General features: G+C 50.1%; 1 protein-coding gene across 16 annotated transcripts in view; it reads left to right on the top strand.

The window, feature by feature from the left end:
* Window positions 1–19583, top strand: part of CACNA1G (calcium voltage-gated channel subunit alpha1 G) — a 143512-nt gene that overhangs the window by 46269 nt on the left and 77660 nt on the right. For 9 of the 16 annotated variants that reach the window (XM_032920295.1, XM_030506543.1, XM_030506549.1 and 6 more), the window contains exons 4-9: window positions 9149–9246; window positions 11162–11321; window positions 13152–13443; window positions 13633–13725; window positions 15317–16127; window positions 17596–17960. In XM_032920295.1, the coding sequence (XP_032776186.1) occupies window positions 9149–9246; window positions 11162–11321; window positions 13152–13443; window positions 13633–13725; window positions 15317–16127; window positions 17596–17960 (1819 nt within the window). Of the gene's footprint in view, window positions 1–9148; window positions 9247–11161; window positions 11322–13151; window positions 13444–13632; window positions 13726–15316; window positions 16128–16215; window positions 16261–17595; window positions 17961–19583 lie in introns of all 16 variants that reach the window. The other 7 variants (XM_030506539.1, XM_030506553.1, XM_030506542.1 and 4 more) reach the window with 1 other exon arrangement.

Genomic DNA, 19583 nt, shown 5'->3' on the forward strand with positions numbered 1-19583 from the left:
GCCCGGTGTGATGGGTCTCCCTCTTCCTGCGCCTCTCTTGTTGTTTATGGAATCACTTGACATGTAGTGGATTTGAGGGAGGGTTTGCAGCTCTGAAGACTGGGGCTTTCTGGGTATTTGTTTGTCGGTATTGTCCATTCTGGCTCTGCAGAGGGGATCACCACCCGGATCGCAGCAGTCCCTCTGGTCCTCTCTACAGCTCGTGGGAGAGCTGATGCTCAGCTCATAGAGAGAACAGGGCAGGGTGGCAAAAGCTGTTTGTGGTGGATTGTGGCCAGCCCATGCCCTGGGGCTCCTCACTGGGCCCTGGGCTTGGCTCTTCTCCCTCCAGCCCCGCCAGTGGTTGTGGTTTCCATCAGGCGAGGTGGTGGAGAAGCAGGCGGTTGGGAGCACGGAGCGGCGTGCCAGGAGGATAGTTCACTGCAATGTGCATATTTGCCCTCATTATTACACTTCTTTTCTTGAGGGAAAGCGACCAAGTTTCGCCTTTTTGAGTGTTTTCCTTTCAGAGCAACCTGGTTTGAATTAAAGGATCTTTGAGCACCCGAGAGTCTCCTGGCGGAGGCTGGAAATCCACATGAAAAGTCCCTGGCCCCCAGCCAGCGAGCTGACTTTCTTTGACACATGAATCGCTCGCCAGCCCTCGCCTGCCTCCCCGCCTTTCCTTTGGGAAAACAGCGGGGTTTTCATCTTCTGATAGAGTTTAGAGATTGAATTTACTGGATTTTCCTGGAAAGGAGCAGGGGGCCCTCCCGGTTGGGCTCTTTACCTGGCATGGGTTTGGTGTGCCCCAAGAAGGGGCAGCACTTTGGGCTTTGCTTATGGTCCATCACTAGCCCCATAGGGTTATGGCACACAATCTCTGTCAGGCAGCTAGGAGAACCAAAACAGTGTCCCAGTAAAACCAGTAACGAGGTGGAAAGCCTCCCAGTGCATCCTTGGCATGGGAAAACTCATCGGCATGCTACACGGGGGTGCTACAGAGACCAAAAGATGTAGTGAAGCTCAAGACCCAGACTGGAGGCAGAGATGGAGGGCAGAAAGGCCAAGAGCTGTAACTATCCCTGTAACCTATCTTCTGCAGAAAGCTGCTTTCCAGTTTTTCCAGACCTTAGGAGAAGGCTCAAAGTTTCCTTTGAGAAGTGTCTGAGCAACATTAGGGGCTGCAGCGATGGAGCATTGGACAAGGTGGGACCCTGGGTCCAACTGGGTTGTAAACATCTGGTAGGGTTGTAAACATCATCAGCACGGCCAAGGGCTGGAGCCTTCTAAAGCCAACTGGTGTATTCTTTAGTTCTTTATTATCTCTTGCACTAGAATTAGATGTGATGAGGAACCAGACCCAAGCAAGGCCAGGCATCCACATGGGGAGGCTCAGGGAAGGCATGGTGGCAGGTGCTGCTGCATTCCCCTCCCAGTCTAGTTCTGGCTCTGCGTATTGAGCTTGCAAAGACTTTGGAGCTGGAGTTATCCCTGATGTGCTTCTATGGAGACCCCACCATGATGGTACCTCTGTCTAGAGGGGCATCAGCAGAGACAACCCTAATTCCTATGCCAAAATATAGCTGCATTTTTCTTAAGCAATCATCAAATCACCTACTGCACCTGAATGGGCATTTGGATGTGTGAGAGCTACCTCTTTCCTATGCAGAGCATGGATACTGTGCCCTCTGTTCTTCCCACATCCCTGGGATTACACAGATGCATTTGCTTGTTGCAGGGGTTTTGCAGCCTTGTAGGTTGACCCCTCCTGTGACTCCTGCCATGTTGGCTTTGCCTTTCGCTAAATGATGGCTCTTTCCTTCATGTGCATGAACTGTTCGCATCTGGGCCCCGTCAAAACCAATTCAGCTGGCAACGGATCGAACTGGATTTAAATACAAAGCGGAGCCTCTCCTCCCCCTGCGCTCGCTTTCTCTGCTTCTTTTCATGCCCTTGTGCTCTCCTCCAGCCCTTGCCCATCCATCCTGGAGTGCTGCATCCTGCTTGGAGCATTGCTGCCATTCTGGAGGCTCCCTCAGCCATCTCCAGCAGTGCCAAGGGCCAGGAAAAGCTGAGGGGGCTGCAGGAATAGGCCACTGCTGTAGCACAGACAAAAACAAGGGACCCAAGCCCTTTACTAGACTCAAGATGTAGGTAAAAAGCACTGTAAGAATAAAAGAAAACAACACTCCAGGGTCAAATCCCAACCAGACAGAGGGAAATTCCTCCAGTAGCTCAAGTGCAGCTCTGCAGTTCCCACAGAGGGCAAATGACCCTGAAGGAGAGCATGTGCCAGAGCAATCCTCAAACCCCTGCTGTATTTGCTGGATACTTGATGAAGTGCATTATGTTTTTATGCAGGTCTCTTGTAAGGGCTTCAGTCAGGTTCCCCAGTGAAATGATAAGGGAAGAGACCTTGAAAATGACATTCCCATGTAGCCCTGGAGACCACAATGAAGTAGCTCTTCTTCTGCCTTCCCATTTTTCCCCTCTCCTTTTTGTGCAGGACATGGGAAGAGGGAAGCAGGTCCTGGGTCTCCTGCTCTCCTCCTTTCCCTGCTGCTTCCCTTCCCTTGGGATGCAGAAAGTGATAGCAGAGGGAGAGGAGAAGCAGCAAACCCTGTCTGTGTGGTATTGGGTGGGGAAGGCATGTCACGGTGTGGGGCATGTGGGATGTGCTGCATGCCTGTATACTCCCATGGGCACACCATCCATAGAAACCCTTCCCAACCACTACTAATCTAGGAGAGGCTTCCAAAAACCCTTCTAGCATTTCATCCTCCCCATTCTTTGTGAAGTTTCTGGACCCGACAGAGGTTAACCTTGCAGAGGAACCTTTCTGTGCATGTTTGCCCCAAATCTGCCACTCACAGAGGGCAGGGAGAGCCACTCGATTGCTGCGATTGCTCCTGCTGCGCTGCCGGCCACATTCGTGTCATGCCATTAAGTACTTCTCAGCTCTGTTAAACTGTCCAGACCAATCTCATGAGCTCATGGAGAGTAAATGACTTCTTTGTGACAATGTAATGCAATTAGCGATAATTGTAGAGTGTGTAATGTCTGCAACACATCTCTGTAATTACAGTAAAACTTGCTGGAGATGAGAATAGCACTGTATTATCAAAACTCAGCTTAGTGAAACACGGCTTTGGCTGCAGGTTGCAGAGTTGCATGGGGAAAAGGAAAGTGAAAAAAGTGATGAATGGCATAATTACACTGTGTTATTTTAAAGGAGAGGATTCGGGGAGTTCACTTTTCAGAGCACACTTGAAGGTTAGCAAGCATTGCGAGCCATCTCTTGCCCTCTAAAGATGATTCAACACGATTTCGACCTTTCCCAGCATAAGTTGGAGATGTATCGAAGATAAACACGTGTTTACATCCAAAAATATGCAGAAGTGATTACAATTTAGCACTGACTGAGGCTCGGGCTGATGAACTGGAGCTATGGGGTGGAGATGTGTCCTCACTTGCCATTTCTTTGACTGCTTCAGGACCCAGCATCCTCCTGCAGGCAGGGCACAGGGACCTCTTCTCCAGTAAGTGTGTGGGAAGAGGAGAGCCACAAACTGAGACCTATCTGCTCCTCAGCTGGAGCCATCCCCATCCTCTTTGCTTCAGGACCAGCTTGTTTTGCCTGTGTTTCTGCTCCCTCTGAGCAGCGCTGTGCATCATCCTGTGTTTGGGTTGTGAAGGTCTGTTGTTACTCTGGGATCAGTCAGTTGTTTGGCCAAGCCTGTGGAGTCCTGTTTGTGCTTTGCTCATTGTAACAGGCCTCTTAAAAGACTTTGTAGGAAAGTTAAACACTTGTGGTATATTTTGCTTACAATTTGAGACTAGCTGGGGCTGGAGGTGGTTGGCAGGCTGCTTCCTGCAGAAACAGACACCGCTGCTTTTTCTCTTTGCTTCCTGAACACTTCTAATGTTTGTTATCATTTTTTTCTCCCTCTGCTGAAGTCTATATTAAAGCGTTAGCTCCGCTGAAACCTTCATAAACAACCCTTAAGGATGTCTTGCTCCCTCCTGGTTTAGAGTGCTGAATTTCAGGGATCAAATATGCTGCAGGAAGCCTTGCTGTATTCATAGGTAACAGGAAAGAAAAGAATGGGACAGTCCACCCCTGATCCATCTAAACCTGGATGGCTTCTGAAGAGCTCTTTAGCTCAGGAATTGGGATAAGGGTGATGCTGCCAGACTGGTCTCATGTGGCTGCAGCAGCCCCAGAGCATGGGTTCTGCTGGGTGCTTTGGGTGAAGCTTCCAGCACGTGGCCTTCTCTCAGTGCCAGTTCACTTCACAGGCAGGCAGAGCTCTTCTGAACAGCACTTCATCTGTTCCAGGCTGATCAAGGGGCTGCTTCAGCTCCCTGGTTCAGACATATGGAAGAAAGGGCTGGCATGGGACTGCCTATGGGAAGTCTCTGCTGCAATCTCCTGCTGTGACTGTGGGCAAAGGCTGTTCTTTCCCCAGGTATTAGTCACTTCATCCTTAAAAGTAAAAGAGAGGCAGGGCTGAATGTTGCTTTTTCATCCCCTCCGCCTGTATTGATCCCTCTCGCACTGAAGAGCAGCACCTTGGAGATGTGCCCTCTGCGCTGGGGGGTAATTACCCGTGTAAGTGGCTGATTTGCACACGCAATTACCCAATGTGCAATCACAGCCGCAGCCCCTCTGAGCCACAGTGAAAGCTGCACCAAACCCTCTCCCAGGAGCCTGCTGGGCTTTCTGGGATGGATGCGAGTGTCCTGAAAGCTGGGAGCCTTCTCTTGGGTCCCCACTGCCTCCTGAATTAGGTGATCTTTGGATCCCCACTACATCCTGGCTGATCCTGAATTAGGTGATCTTTGGATCCCCACTACATCCTGGCTGATCCTGAATTAGGTGCTCTTTGGATCCCCACTGCATCCTGGCTAATCCTGAATTAGGTGCTCTTTGCTCCAAGCCGAAGCGGCAGAACTGCATCAAGCTGATGCTCATAATCACAAACCTCTGGAGGTTCAAAATCTGGGGTTGACTTTTGCAATTTGATGCTTTAAGTGGCTTTTGGGAGGATGAAAAGCAGCCGAGACCCAGGGACCAGCAAAGCCCCGCAGCTGGGAATGCTTCCTGCATCATGCTGCCTTACCACAGCCTTCGAAGCAGAGCATCCTGAGCAAGCCACATCCCTGACTCACAGAAACCTGCTGGGTAAAAGAAAACCCAGCTGGGCTGGCTCAACCCCACCTGTGAAAAGCCTTGTCTTTTTCAAGTTTTAGGACTTTTTAGAGAGAAAACTCGTTAGTTTCTTTCAGTTCTTCAGCTGAACTTGCTGCTGCTTCAAAAGCCTCATTAGTCAAGTGTCCTGGCTGGGACAAGCAGTGCTGCTGTATCCAGCAGGCTGCGGGGTTCATGCTCCCTCCAGTTCTTTTCTTTCTGTTCAGCTTGATTAAAATGAGTGTTTTTAAAATTAATCAACACCCACGAATGCGGTGAGAATTGTGAGGCTTAAAAAGCAGCTCCTGAGCAAAAGTGGAGCACAGCAAAGCCTGTGAGGGCTGGGAGGAAATCTCATTCCAGCTATCTGAAGATACAGTGCTGCCTAAATAATGTTCCCTTGTCTTTTCCAGCATCAGTGGCTTAATATCATCCACTGATTATTGCACTTTGCAGATAAAGGATGTCTCTATGCCCAGTTTTGGTAACCTTTCAACACTGAATAAATCTGAGCCTATCTCTTGCTGGCAATGAGTGGCAGCTCTTTGCCTCTCTGGAAGAGGGGTGGGCAGCACTCAGGGATGCTTCCCTGACTTCAGGCATTGCTTTAGGTTCTTTGTGTGACCTTGGTCACATGTCCTGGCTGTACAGCATCCCCAGCACCCTGCTGTGAATGGGGATAGTTCAAGCTTTCCTTACTAAGTCCCCTCAGCACAAACTCCATGACTCTGATGGGTCTTTGCACCATCTTCTGCTTCCTGAGCAGGAGTGATCCTGGGGATGGGAGCAGAGCTCGTGTCAGAGAGGTGCTGGAGGAAGGGCTTTGCCAGCATTTCTGTGCTCTATTAGAGGCTTGCTTGGTGAGAAGAGCCCCTCCTGTGATGCTCCTGAGCATCACTTCTGTAAGCCCTTTGCTGCAGGCAGGGCTTAGGAGATCGTTCCCAATGCTGTGGGTTTTATATGAAAGAAAGCCCAGTGTACTCCGAGTCTCACTGTCTCCAGGCAGAACAGGAGAGCATTTCAGCTGCCCCATCCATCCTGAGCCATCCCTTGTGTCTACCTGCTGAGACCCAGGAGTTTTCCTTCTCAGAGGAGTGTTTGCCAAAGGTTTGCATCAGCGCTCTCTCTGCATCCCACCACCAGCCCGTTGTACGTCTGCCTTTGCAGATGCTCTGCTTTTATTCTTAGAAAGCCCTAAATATTTCCGCTTTCCTTCTGAATAACTCCAGCGATCGGGGGTTGCTGATCACTCTGACAAGCCTCAGCATTTCCTATCAATCCATCCTATTTAATGCTGAGTATTTTCCTGAGCCTTTAACTTGTCTAGGCACCCGGGTGCGTGGCAGAGGCGCTGACAGGCGTCGTGCTTTCCCGTTTGAACAGAAATGACATTTGAGTTGAAGATCCATCGGGGGCTTTTTACACTGCAGAGTTCCAATGTGTAGATGTTATATATGCTGGCAAATGCACATGTCACCTCGCCACTTGGTGACATCCTGACACTCACTCTCCCTGGGTATCCTCTCTTGCTAGGGACATGGATTGATTCCTCCCATGCATCCCCTTGCCTTGGGAAGTGACCTTTGAGCTGGGAAGTGATGGGATTCTCATTGGGTTTGCTCTTTAGTGACTGATTTTTACCCGCTTATTGTTTTCTCCAATAACGTCTTCTCTCAAGGCTCTTGAGCTGTTAGTTACCAGCAATGTGTGGATCATGTCTGGGGTTGAGCTTGCAATGCTGTAACGCTGGTAGCAATGACCAGCAGCAGAGGTGGGAGAGCACCTCCTGGCTCTTGCTCTTGGTGTTCCAGTTACTGGGTTGTTTGGTTGGATTTTTGAATTTTGATTTATAATTGTTCTTTAATATGTTAAACCGAAATGCATTTTACAGCAATGCCCTTTGCAGTTTACAAGCACATGTATCTCCGGGAGTGAGTCTAGAGCTGTCATTAATCAGAAGATGATTTGTCTTGGTGCAGATAACCATCTGCTGCTCTGAATTTTGCTGGTAGCTTCTGTTTTTAGTAATAGATGAAAGAAAAGCTGTATGTTTGACATGGGCTTTTTACCCGAATCCTGCAAACCATGCCAAAACCTTTTCCAACAACGAGTGGAACTTCAGAACCATTAAATCCCAGGAGAATTACTGTCCCTCTGCTACCTTAGCCAAAGCTCACACCATATGGTAAGTCCTATGCATTGAGGAAGGGTCTGGTTTTGTCACTGGAATCAGGTGGGCTTTTGTGGACATGACGCCTTCCTCTGTGGTCAGAGGATGAGAACAAACATCTAGCATCCAAAATTCATCTTCTGGGGCTGTCCCACAACTGTGGGTGTCAGCTAAATACAGAGGAATATGTTGAGGTTATTTTGATCTTGGATACGGTTTGAGCACCGTCATCCTCATTAGAGCTTATCAAGAGAAATCAGAGGAAGTGTCACCACATCAAGCGTGGAGTCGTGTATTTGGAGGGTTAGAAAGAGCAAGTCTTCTCCACCTGGGTGCTCCTCACCTGCTGATGGCCAGGAGGGACGTGAGTGGGTTTGGCTGATCACAGCAAGAGCAGAAAGAAACCTGCATTGTTCTGCAGCCGTGGCAAAGCCAACACATTCCTTGATGAATCCTGTGGGATTTCCAGCAGGGAGGGAGGGGGCAGCACTGATGCCTTAGTGTGAGGCACCAGCAAAGCCTCCTCCAGAAGCTTGATGCCTAATCAGGTAAGATTAATTCAGACCAGGGCAGGTGTGAAGGTTGTGACTGGGAAGCAGAAAGCCTGTCTATGAGATGGGGCTCGAAGAGCTTGTTTTGTTTGGCTTTGCAAAATCAAGGCTGAGAGAAGACGCAATTTGTCCTCTGTAAATACATTGGGTGGGTAAATACCAAGGACAAAACAGCTACAGAATCAGAGAATCAACTAGAAGCTACTTAAAAGACAGCGCTGCCATAGGAACAAAGGGATATGGCTTGTCCTGAATAAATTAGGGTAGGAAGTTAGGCTTCTAACCATCAAAGTTGGAGGGAAGGAACCACCCAACCAGCTTTGAGATGGAACTTGGTAATTTTTGGAAGAGATTTATATTCTGTGGTTGCCTGTGGCGGTGGGAGCCTGGCTGTGCAGGGAGCCTCATGGTCCTCTGCCTTGCCTTGCCTTGCCTGGCTCTACCTCTTCAAGAACACTTTCAGGCAGAGACCTCATGTTTTCCCACATCTGGAAAGCAAAGTCCTGGTGGTGATGTGACTGATGGCCCCACAGTGCTTGAGCAAAGATGCTATGAACAGAGTGAGACATCGCTGGGGCATCCCAGGGTCTTGCAGCAGTCCAAGTACATCCTCAGACTAAGTCATGTGCAGGTTGCACCTCAGTGTCCTGAGCTGTGAAATAACCCCATCAGGCACAGCATAGGAGCACTGGAGGGTTCCTTGGTCCATGTTTGCCCTATTTGTTATCTATGAGTGTCATCAGTTTTGATTTGTGTGCTCGCCTGTCCACCCGAGTCCCACTTGCCAATGGTCTCTGCTGGCATGGCTGCACACCTCCCATGCCCCATGGAAAGGGTCTGCACCAGGGGATGCTCCTCTCTTCTGCGGTGGTGCACAGCAAACCCAGATGCATTAAGGAATCTGTGTAACTGTTGTTAAAAATGGGTCTGTCGGGAAATTGCACCCCCCCCAGAGTGTGCAGCCACTTTCAGAAGCTTTTGCCCTGGACCTGTGCAAAACACAGTAACCAAAGCAGATAAAAGAGAGGGAAGATCTGTGGCTGTGTGAGCTGGTGTGTCACATTCTCGCTCATTGACTTTATTCCGATACGCAAACAACCCTTAATTAATTCCTCTGGCAAACTTTCCTGGTGGGAGAGATGCAATAACGAGTCCCCCTGTGAGCGGCTGGCATATGATGTTTGATTTATAATGTTTGATAATCTAACATTTCTCTAGATCTTTGATGTTCCTTTGCGTTTGTGTCTTCTGCAGGATGCTGGAGTATTCCCTGGACCTGCAGAACGTCAGCTTCTCAGCAGTCCGCACCGTCCGTGTCCTGCGGCCCCTCAGGGCCATTAACAGGGTCCCCAGTAAGTCAGATCCTTATTGCTCCCCATTGATGCAAGTTCTTTGTATCTGTGCCCTAAAGATGGAAGATGCAATCTTACATTGCAGCTCAAAGGTTCACCCAAGTGTGGTCCTACCACCACGCTCTGGTTTCCAGTGCTTGTCACTTTTCTGCTCTAAGTAATATTCCTTTTGACACCTGTGGCATCAGAGATGAGCCACCAGTCAATAAGATACCCAGCACTGTCTTCAGACACCCTTCTTTCTCATCTGAAGAGGGCTTCAGGAGGCTGCTAAGGTGAAGGGATGTAGGTGATAGAGATTGGCTGAGCCAAGGCAGCAGGGGCAGATGGTCTGAGCTGTGCTGCTCCCACCCTCCCTGTGCTACCCCATCCTTTATGGGGTATACATACCTGGAATATATATATGTGGTATATATAAATACCTGGAGAAATGGGGGTGAGCAACCTTTGTGGTGGGTGGCATTGCCTGCTCCTGCATGGCAGGAGGTGATGGCAACCCAGCCCTGTGTACTGAGAGGCATTGGCCATTCCAAAACCAACCAAACTGCCCAGGGAGCCATTCCTGCTGTGCAGTGCTGGGCAAAGCCTGGAGTACTTAGAGGCACTGGGCTCTGTCCCTCTCAGATGCCATATGGGTCAGGTGTGTTAAACATGAGTAAAACTGCATCAGAAACATCGTTTTCCTGGTCCTACAATCCTGGGTGTCAAATCCAGCATTGTTTTAGCCAAATTAAACCCAAGTCCAAACTCCCCTATCCAAACTAGCCCAGTGCCTTGATGAACACTGATCAGCCTCAGTTCTGTCTGCCGGTGCTGGAGTTTGCCTGGGCTCTATTTATGTTTCTGGTCCTGACTCTTGGACTTAATCTGGCTTTGCTGCTGCTGTTGCAATCATTACAGTAGCTTCAGAATCCTGTTTGCAATGGTTTTTTTTATCCCCACTGCTGACCTGATGGATGGCTGAATTTATCCACCACTGTCTAACTGGGGATGTAATTCACTTAATGTATTTTGAAACCCCAGGTAATTTATCTTGGCTTCTCTGCAGCGCAGTTACAATGGGATAGAAATGTAAGGTGGGGGAAAAAAAAAGAGGTTTGCGTGATGATAAATGCAGTAACCACAGAAAGTAATTTCAGTTAATTAGGAGTTGATGCAATGTGGTTGTTCCCTAGTAGACAAGTAGAAGAAAAAGCCTGATAGAGGAGGTGACAGCATCAGGCAGAGAGAAAGGAGTCTTGTTGAAGTATCAAAGTAAAGAGTGCAAACGTAAAGGTTTCTTTAAATGAAAATCAATATAAGCGAGTGAGAGAATGCAGAAGATGGGGAAGGGAGGAGAGCAAGAGATGAGCAGAATATTACAGAGACGTCAGATGAAATCAAGTTTTTTGTGTGTAAATGTCAAGTCGAAGTCACCCTCAATTTGTCTTTGTTACAGAACTGGCTGTTCCTGAACTTGTGAGAATTAACTGCCAGAGAGAGTCTTGTATTTTAAGGAAGAGTGGGGATTTAGGGCAGATGAGTGGAATTAGGGAGGAAAGGGAATGTTCATATATACTGAGTGGGGAAACAAATACAAGTGAGCAAGGGAGAATGTCAGAGTTTGGTCAGGGAAGAAAGGAAACATATAATTGCTAGAGAACTTTAGGAGGAGAGGACTTGAAATAGGGAGTGAAAGGAGATGAACAGCGAAGGTTGGTTGTGTGCCCTGGAGCAGGGCAGGGATGAAGAGGTATTTCCCAGGGGCTTTGAGGGGAAACCAGATGGGACTGAGGTGTTTGAAGCCATGTGTGATTGACAAGGATGTGGTTGGAAAGGTGGTAGTTGTCAGTGAAAGGAAAAGTATGGATGGAAAGGAAAAGGTCAGGAGGGCACAGCTGGAATAAGAAAACTCAGCGTGGACTTTTCACTTCAGGTATGCGCATCCTGGTGACGCTTCTTTTGGATACACTGCCCATGCTGGGGAACGTCCTCCTCCTCTGCTTCTTCGTCTTCTTCATCTTTGGCATTGTGGGAGTCCAGTTGTGGGCAGGTTTGCTCAGGAACCGCTGCTTCCTCCCCGAGAACTTCAGCATGTAAGTCTGTGTGGGCAGCAGAAGTGTCTCTGCAGCTTGGGCGAGTCTGTCCCTTCAGGAGCTAAGGATCTCCATTAAAAAGCCTTGGTCTTCCGTAAATGCTCCCTGCTCCTAAACGCTGCCACAGGTCCTGCTCAGGCACACATAGCCAGGACAGTGAGCTGTGACAGTTTGACATTCGGGTCCTGCAGGACCCTCAGCCAGCACTTGGGAACCTCTCTGGTTGATAAGAGCCAACAAAACCCCCGTGAGAATAAGAGTGCAGGCTTTCTAAATTCAGCATGTCATTAACGTGTGACCTTTTCTGCGTTCATCGAGACTCTGAGGGCTGAGTCCCGTTCAGCAGCTGGTGATATTTATTGGTATGGCATGTGTAGTACCACCTCAACCGCAGGGAAAGCTGCTGGAGCTGCCGTACATTTTGTGATGCCAGATCCTTCTCAGTCTCAGAGCAATAGATAGACCCAAAGTGTTAATTTTCACAGATCCCTGGATTTTTAAGGCAAAGAGGATTATTGCGATCAAATGGGGTTTTGTAGCACACAGTTTCCTGGCCAGCCAGCTTGCCAGATGTAGGAATGTTTGAGCAATGGTTGAAATATCTGTTAGCTGTCAGCCTCTTTCAGACTAGCATTTCCATACCCACCTACCTGCTTTTTCCAACCACCTCCCTCCCTCTGAATGCTAGGAGAAGGGCAGGTGACTGCAGGCACTTGATGGCTGCTCTGCCAAGCTCCAACACCCCTGTCACTTTTCAGTGGGTGCCTTTCAAATGTGGACTCCCTGGAGTTAATCCAGCTACATCCATACCTGGATGGAGACATCCTGCAATGCCAAAACGTCTTTCTTGCACACAGCAGGACCACAATGATGCTGCTGTGGCTAGGCTGGGTCTCTGGTCTGGAGCTGGCATGATGCACCTTTTATCGTCTCCCACACATCCCCTAATCACTGCCACCCCTCCTGTAGACGATGCCCTCAAAGGGCAGTTGAGAGAGTCATTTCCAGGGCACGTCCCTGTTAAGTAAATGGTGGCAGAGCAGGGGCACTGCTTCACCACTGAGTAAACCCAGTAGAGCCACAGGTTTGGGTGCTGTTTAATTGAGCCAGAGTTCCAGGGGTTTAGATAAGCTTTGGGGGGTATTAAAGGCAATTCTGCAGGAATTAACCAGGCTGAACTAGGCTTAAAAATATCTTTGCAAGCTTTAGTGGGAGTCTTGGCAGCATTAAGGAGATAGCTGTGTGCAGAGCAAGAAGCCAGTTTCTGGCTGGCCATGGGTTGTTTCATTTCCCTGAAGAGTGTTTGCTGTGGTAAGGCCACCCTCAGAGGGAATTTAGAGCTTATCTATGGGCTGAACAGGCACTGTGACATGCAGATGAAGGCCCTGTCTCTGGTTTTTAGTAAGCCTGGGAGGTCCTTGTACATAAAGTCTTCCCAAGCAATTCTCAGCATCTCCAGGAGGACAGGAGATACAGAAGCTTAAACTGACTGAATTCCATCTTACTGCAGCAAAGGCATTTCAGGGAAGCCCTGCTGGGCTGAATCCTGCTCTCAGTCCCCTAAAGTCAAAGCCAGAGCACTTCCAGATGGGTGACTCTAAAGAATGCCATCAGAGGGGTTGCTGAGTGGTCAAGTGCTCTTGCCTCATTTTCCCCAAACCCAGTTAAGGACATCATCTCACCCAGTGGGGCTACAGAAAGTCCAAGAGGGTCCCTTTCAAAGCTTTAAGATCCAGAATAAGAGATGTTGGACTTTGCTGTCACAGTTGTTATCTTGCCAGACTGCCTACAACCAGTGTGCAAACCCCAGCCCTGTCTGGACTCTTTCAGCCCCTACACGGTGGACTTGGAGCGATACTACCAGACAGAAAATGAAGATGAGAACCCTTTCATCTGCTCCCAGCCCCGGGAGAATGGGATGCGCTACTGCCGGAGTATCCCAACGCGAAGGGAGGAGGGTCTTGAGTGCACCTTGGATTATTATTCCTACAATGACACCACTAACACATCCTGTGTCAATTGGAACCAGTATTACACCAACTGCTCTGCCGGGGAGCACAACCCCTTCAAGGGAGCCATCAACTTTGATAACATTGGTTATGCTTGGATTGCAATATTTCAGGTGAGACTGGGCAGCTAGTAACATGGTGGTGGCATTGGTAGGAGCAGGATTTGGCTCCTCAGTGTCTTGTACTGCACCAAGACCAGCTGTGGGGTGTCAGAAATGACCCAGCCAGGAGAAACGTTGCTTGTGCACTTGGTGTTATAACTGAGTCTTGACGGGTTCATTTTCCCTTCCTATCTCCACCAGGTCATCACACTGGAAGGTTGGGTGGACATCATGTACTTTGTCATGGATGCACACTCCTTCTACAACTTCATCTACTTCATCCTCCTGATCATTGTGAGTGGCCTTAGGGGAACATGGGTGTCCTCCTGGCATGTGGAGTGACCCAGAGGAACAGGGCAGATAATACAGTGTATATAAAAGCTGATGTAGAAACCAGCCTGCTGGAAGACTTGCAGCTTCAATACATTGTATTGCAGCTGAGTTTTGCTGTGAACATGAAGAAAGATATGCTTAAGCTATAGTGGACACATTTCTGTTGCTGCTGCTTCTACTACTACTTCTCCCCTTGTGCTCCAAGGTTCTCTCTCTTAGTTGCCACCTTGAATTTAAGTTTAAAAGTAGGCAAATTTCCCACAATCAGGTTTTGAGTTCTGGAAGGGGAGGAGGCTGCCCAGAAATTCCCCATATTGAAGGACAGAGACAGAGAGGACATTTCAGGGAAACAATCCCAAACTTCAGAGAGCACATTAAGAAAGGAGGGAAGAGATTACTGCCCACAGCCCACCCACATGTCACAGCATCATCCAAGACCACCCACAACGGAGCCAACAAAGAGTATCTGTGGGGGGGGCTCCATGAAGGGCTTCATCCATGCAAGCAGAATTGTCTACTCTAACAGGCTGAGCTTGTTGTCTAGACTCTCTTTCTAGTCAAGGGAAAAAAATAGGTGCTTTAAGGGAGTGATTCATCTCCTCCAAAGGTAGACATCCAAAATAAATTAGATGCATTGCAGACTTGATGTGCCTATTTCTCTCTTGACTTTAAAGGATCATTAGGTGCCTCACTCGAATGTATCTGAGATAAGTGAGATGAGTCTCTTTCTTGCTTTCTAATTTGACTAAGTCCTGCAAAATAGCTGCACATTGTCCATTAGGCCATTGTGGGGATTTCTGCTCCTCATCAAACCAGGACTCAAGCCCTGATGAGAGAAGATAGGAGGTCATTTAGTCCATGATGGTTTTTCTAGCTCATCTATTCGCTTACCCAGAAAAGAAACAATTCGTTGCTCTCAGCATCCCCTAAATGGTGGGAAGGAAGGAAAATCATGCTTTTCCAGATGCCGTGCGAGTAATGTTAGCAGTGTGTGATAGCCTGTTAGCATGTCAATAATTCCCTGTGATCCAAGCTGGGCTCTGCAGAAGGCATAACCTCACGAAAACCTGGTTGGAAATAAACCCTCCAGGCTGTGGGTACAGCCTGCTGATGCCCTTGCGTAACAGTCACCCGCAAATCCCGTTAGCAGGGGAAAGGGATCTGCTTGTAGGCTGCCCTGAGGCTGCCAGGAAAAACCTTCCTATCAGGAAGGCTCAGTGCATTCATCAGTAATACCACTAATTGTGATAATTACAACCGCTGTCTGCGGGGAAAGAAAAACATCATCTTAAAAGAGCAAAAGCTTTTTGTCACAATAATCTTCTCTCGTCTTTGATCTCTGATGTGCTCCATGGAGCGCTGGCGTGGGAGTCCCTGGGGTGGGAGTTTGGGGGGTGACTCAGTCCCTCCATGGTGCTGGCTGATGGTCCCTGTTGGGTGACACAGGGGATGGGGCTGGATGGGGTTTGCTCTGGCTCCTTGTGCCGGGGTGTGAGGTGAAGCAGAGCTGTGGGGTCACCCTGAGGTGGCTGATGGCTCCTGTTCCTCTTAGGTGGGCTCCTTCTTCATGATCAACCTCTGCCTGGTGGTGATAGCAACGCAGTTCTCCGAGACGAAGCAACGTGAGAGCCAGCTGATGAAGGAGCAGCGGGTGCGCTACCTGTCCAACGCCAGCACCCTTGCCAGCTTTTCAGAGCCGGGCAGCTGCTACGATGAACTCCTCAAGTACCTGGTTTACATTGCCCGTAAAGGCAGCAAGCAGCTTGTGGAGCTCTACCGGGTGGCAGGTGTGAGGATGGGCTTCCTCACCAGCCCTGCGAGCAAGGCGAGTACTGACCGGCATGCCAGGAAGCACCGGAGAAGGAAGAGGTCCTCGGTGCACCACCTCATCCACCACCATCACCACCACCACCACCACTATCACCTGGGCAATGGGAACCTGCGGGCACCTCGTGCCAGCCCTGAGATCAGCGATGTGGAGACCAGCTCACTCCACAACGGGACCAACCGGTTGATGCTCCCCCCTACGGCATCAACCCCACATGGGGCCCCCAGTGCTGCTCCCAGCAACACCGAGTCTGTCCACAGCATCTACCATGCTGACTGCCACTTCGAGCCGGTGCGCTGCCGGCCATCCCTCCCGCAGCCGGGCCTTGGCTTGCCAAGCCCAGAGGGGATCCCCAAGAACATTGTGGGCAGCAAGGTGTACCCCACCGTGCACCCCAGTACCTCCCATGAAATGCTGAAGGAGAAGAACCTTGGGGAGGCAGCGGTTGGTGGTGGGAGCAGCACCCTGACAAGCCTCAACATCCCACCGGGGCCGTACAGCACCATGCACAAGCTTCTGGAGACACAGAGCACGGGTGAGCCTGAGGCTGGGTGTGAGTGTGGGGTTGCCTTGCAGAAATGGAAGCTATGACCAGATTTATTTCTCTTTCTGAATCTTTGCAGGGTTCTTTTCAGTCCACGTTACAGAGAAAGGCGATAGCTTTCCAGGTGAGGCCAATAGGAATCTTCTGACCTACCTACTGTGTCTTATAGCTGAAATCAGGAGAGAGTTTTCAACATCCCAGATTTCATACTTGCAAATATCCAAGGGAAATGAATGTTATCAATGAACCCATTTTCTTTCCCATCCTCATCTCCTCCCCCTCCAAACCAATTTGTTCTGCAATTGGAACACTCTCCAAACTTCTGCACTCCCCAAATCAGCTAGAACTGGGCTCAGTGACACTGAGCCTGGCTGCTTCCAAATGGTCACATTCCTTGCTGAAATGCAGGGGTTGGAGTTGCCCACCACTTGCTGCAGAGCTTGGGAATGGACCTCCTCCAGATCTGAGTTCCAGCACACCCCTGAGCACTGTGTAGTGTTGTTGCCTATGGCACACGAGGCTCGGGGAGATCAAGTGTCTGCTTTGCTCAATGGCAATTTCAGATGCTGAGTGTTAAGAATCTGTGATTTGCTCAGGAAGCCCGTAACAGAGCCAGGCGCTGAATGCAGCTTTCCTGGATCAGGGGTTTCATACCTTCACCACAAGATGCTCTTTTCCCCTCCACATCCTGAGGTTTGGAAGCTTGGGCCAGTCTAGTCCAAACACTTTCAGCCTCCAAGAAACATTTCTGGCCAAGCTGTCCCAGACAGTCTATTCCTTTTCCGCCCCTCCGCAGTGACATTGACCTTTCCATCCAGGAGCTGTGCAGGGAAGAGACCAGGGCAGGCCCCCAGCCCGGAAACTAAATGCACAGAGCTGGGCTCTGAGTTGGTTTAGTGCTGGGGTTTTATTCCCACTGCTGCGTGCTGCTGTGCAGGAGTTGGGCATGTGCTTTGCAGATAGCCTTTTCCCTTGGCCAGATGGTGGGATTTGGGGGGGAATATCCTGCTGGTATTGTCACCTGGCAGCTGGGAGCTGCTGTTGAGGGCGGCACATGGAGGGGGAAGCTGGTGATTTTGGAGCATTGGCAAACAGCGGGAGCAGGAAAGGAGGCTGCTACAGCAGTGCTGTTGATAATTACAGCCCAGAGCCTGCCAGGGCCAGAGAGCTGATTGATTTCTCCTAGCCATAATGGCCAGAGGTGTAACGAGGTGAGCTTAGGGTCCTGGGCAGCTGTGTCTGCCTGGGGACAGCAAAGATAGCTTTCTCACTGGGGAGAAGACACTCGGGGAGCTCAGGTTTTGCCTAGGGCTCTTTAACCCTTCAGGAGCCCTTTTCCCCTTAGGAAATGCCTGTCGTGTCAAGGGCATCAGCTTGGTGCTAATGGGGACTGGGGGTTGCTCCTATGGCTGCCATCCCGGCTGATGGGCTGCCATGCCCTGCCCCGCTGGCATTTCAGGGCCCTGCCAAAGCTCCTGCAAGATCTCCAGCCCCTGCACCAAGCTGGACGGTGGCTCCTGCAGCCCCGAGAGCTGTCCCTACTGCCTCAAGGCGCTGGCGAGCGAAGCCGAGTTGACGGACAACGAGACAGCCGACTCGGACAGCGAGGGGGTCTATGAGTTCACGCAGGATGCTCACTACAGCGACCAGCGGGACCCGCAGCGGGGCAGAGCCCGCGCCAGGAGAGCAAGCCGGGTGCTGGCCTTCTGGCACGTGGTGTGCGAGACCTTCCGCAAGATCGTGGACAGCAAGTATTTCGGCCGTGGCATCATGGTGGCCATTCTCATCAACACACTGAGCATGGGGATCGAGTACCACGAGCAGGTGAGTGCTGTACCAGTGGCTCCCAGTGCAGCAGGGATGTGGGTGGTGATACCGGCTCTTGAATTCATCTGCCAGTGGGATGGTTTGGGATGGTGAGAGGCATTGGGATGCTGTAAGAAGGATCTCAGGACAAAGCAAGGCTGGCTTTTTCTCTCTAAATGTGCTTTTAGCTTGCAGGCAGGGGCAGGCAGCAGTCACCCTGGCCGGTACCTGGCTGGTACCTGGCTGTGTGGCCTCCTGCATCCCGGCCCTACCAGGGACGCCCAGCACCATGCTGAGACAGCCATCAGCATCATGCCCTGCTGGGTTCTATGGTGCAGAGGCCAAGGAGAGGCACCAGCCGTTTGCCACTGGGTTTGTGCCAGCCCAGCAGTGCTGGCTGCGGGCTCCAGGGTCAGTGCAGCTGCAGGCAGGGAAGTCTATTGAATTTGCAGTCCCTGGAGAGGAGGTAAAAAATGCCTTTGCTTCCCTGGTGAATGCTCCAGCAACAGCATGCTGAGTCCAAAATAGACTCATCGCTGGCTATTCCTCTGCTTGATTATCTGAGCCCTTGCAGGCAAGAGGCTGCTTCTGTTCCAGCCTCTCGCACACTTGTCACCTAGCAGAGCTTTTCCCTATATATAGTCATTAAGAAAAGGAGTTGCTACACTCCTCTTGAAATGTCTCCATTAGGATGACAAGAGCTCTGCTTTCAGGGAAGCTTTCGCAGGGTCTGGTCTCATGTGGGTTTTGTGGCTGCTGCTGGCAGCATGCCTGGCATGGCGCCTCTGGTCCTGCTGCAGGCATCAGGTGGCTTGGTGCTGCAGGTGCTCACTTTGTATTTGGGGTGATGAGTTTATTAGTGGGGATGCTGAGATGCTGCAAAACCTTGTTAGATACCCCTGCAATGCTCGAGGGCTCCCAGTGACCAGCATGGTGCTGCTCCCAGCACGGCAGACCTCTCCCATCCCAGACAGACACAGCCACCCTTATCCCAGCGCCAGCCATTGCTGGGACCTCCCTCACATCTCGAGTTATGTCTTTTTACTTTTCTCCCTTCCTGGCATGTTTCATGTTTGCAGTCGCTCGTTGCACACAGAGGTGTTTCTCCCACAGTGGCAGTGGTGGTGGCTACAAATCAGCTCCAAATTCCCATGTCCTCCTGTGGCATTAATGCCTCAATGACCAAACACCAGGGAGACATGGCTGTGCTAAATGTGTCCCTTCCAGCTAGCACCTTCTCCCTGACATCCTAATACAGTCTGGCTGGCTACCCGTTGTTTTCAGTACACATTAAACAATGATGCGCTCTCAAGTCCTGCAGGTTTCACCTTCATGCGCTGCCCTTGGTGGGAGCTCTGCAGGGAAGCTTGAGTGATTCCACCTTTATTTAATAATAGCAGGAAGATAATCTCCTAAGAACCTGGGGGGAGGTGGCTCACAGAAACCAATGAACAGTCATATTCCTTCTTTGGCTGAAAGGTGAAAGCAATTCTGCTGTGACTATCCAATGGGAGGATTGTTAAAGTTTGTTATCCTTTATCAGGAGCATTTTTGGGAGATGCTGGTGTCGGCTCCCACCGTGCATGTACATCCTTCTGCAGATGCGTGGCTGAGCAAGCTCCCATCATCAAACACCCTAAA

The sequence above is a fragment of the Strigops habroptila genome, chromosome 14, assembly GCF_004027225.2.
Source record: "Strigops habroptila isolate Jane chromosome 14, bStrHab1.2.pri, whole genome shotgun sequence".
In the NCBI taxonomy this organism is placed as follows: Eukaryota; Metazoa; Chordata; class Aves; order Psittaciformes; family Psittacidae; genus Strigops; species Strigops habroptila.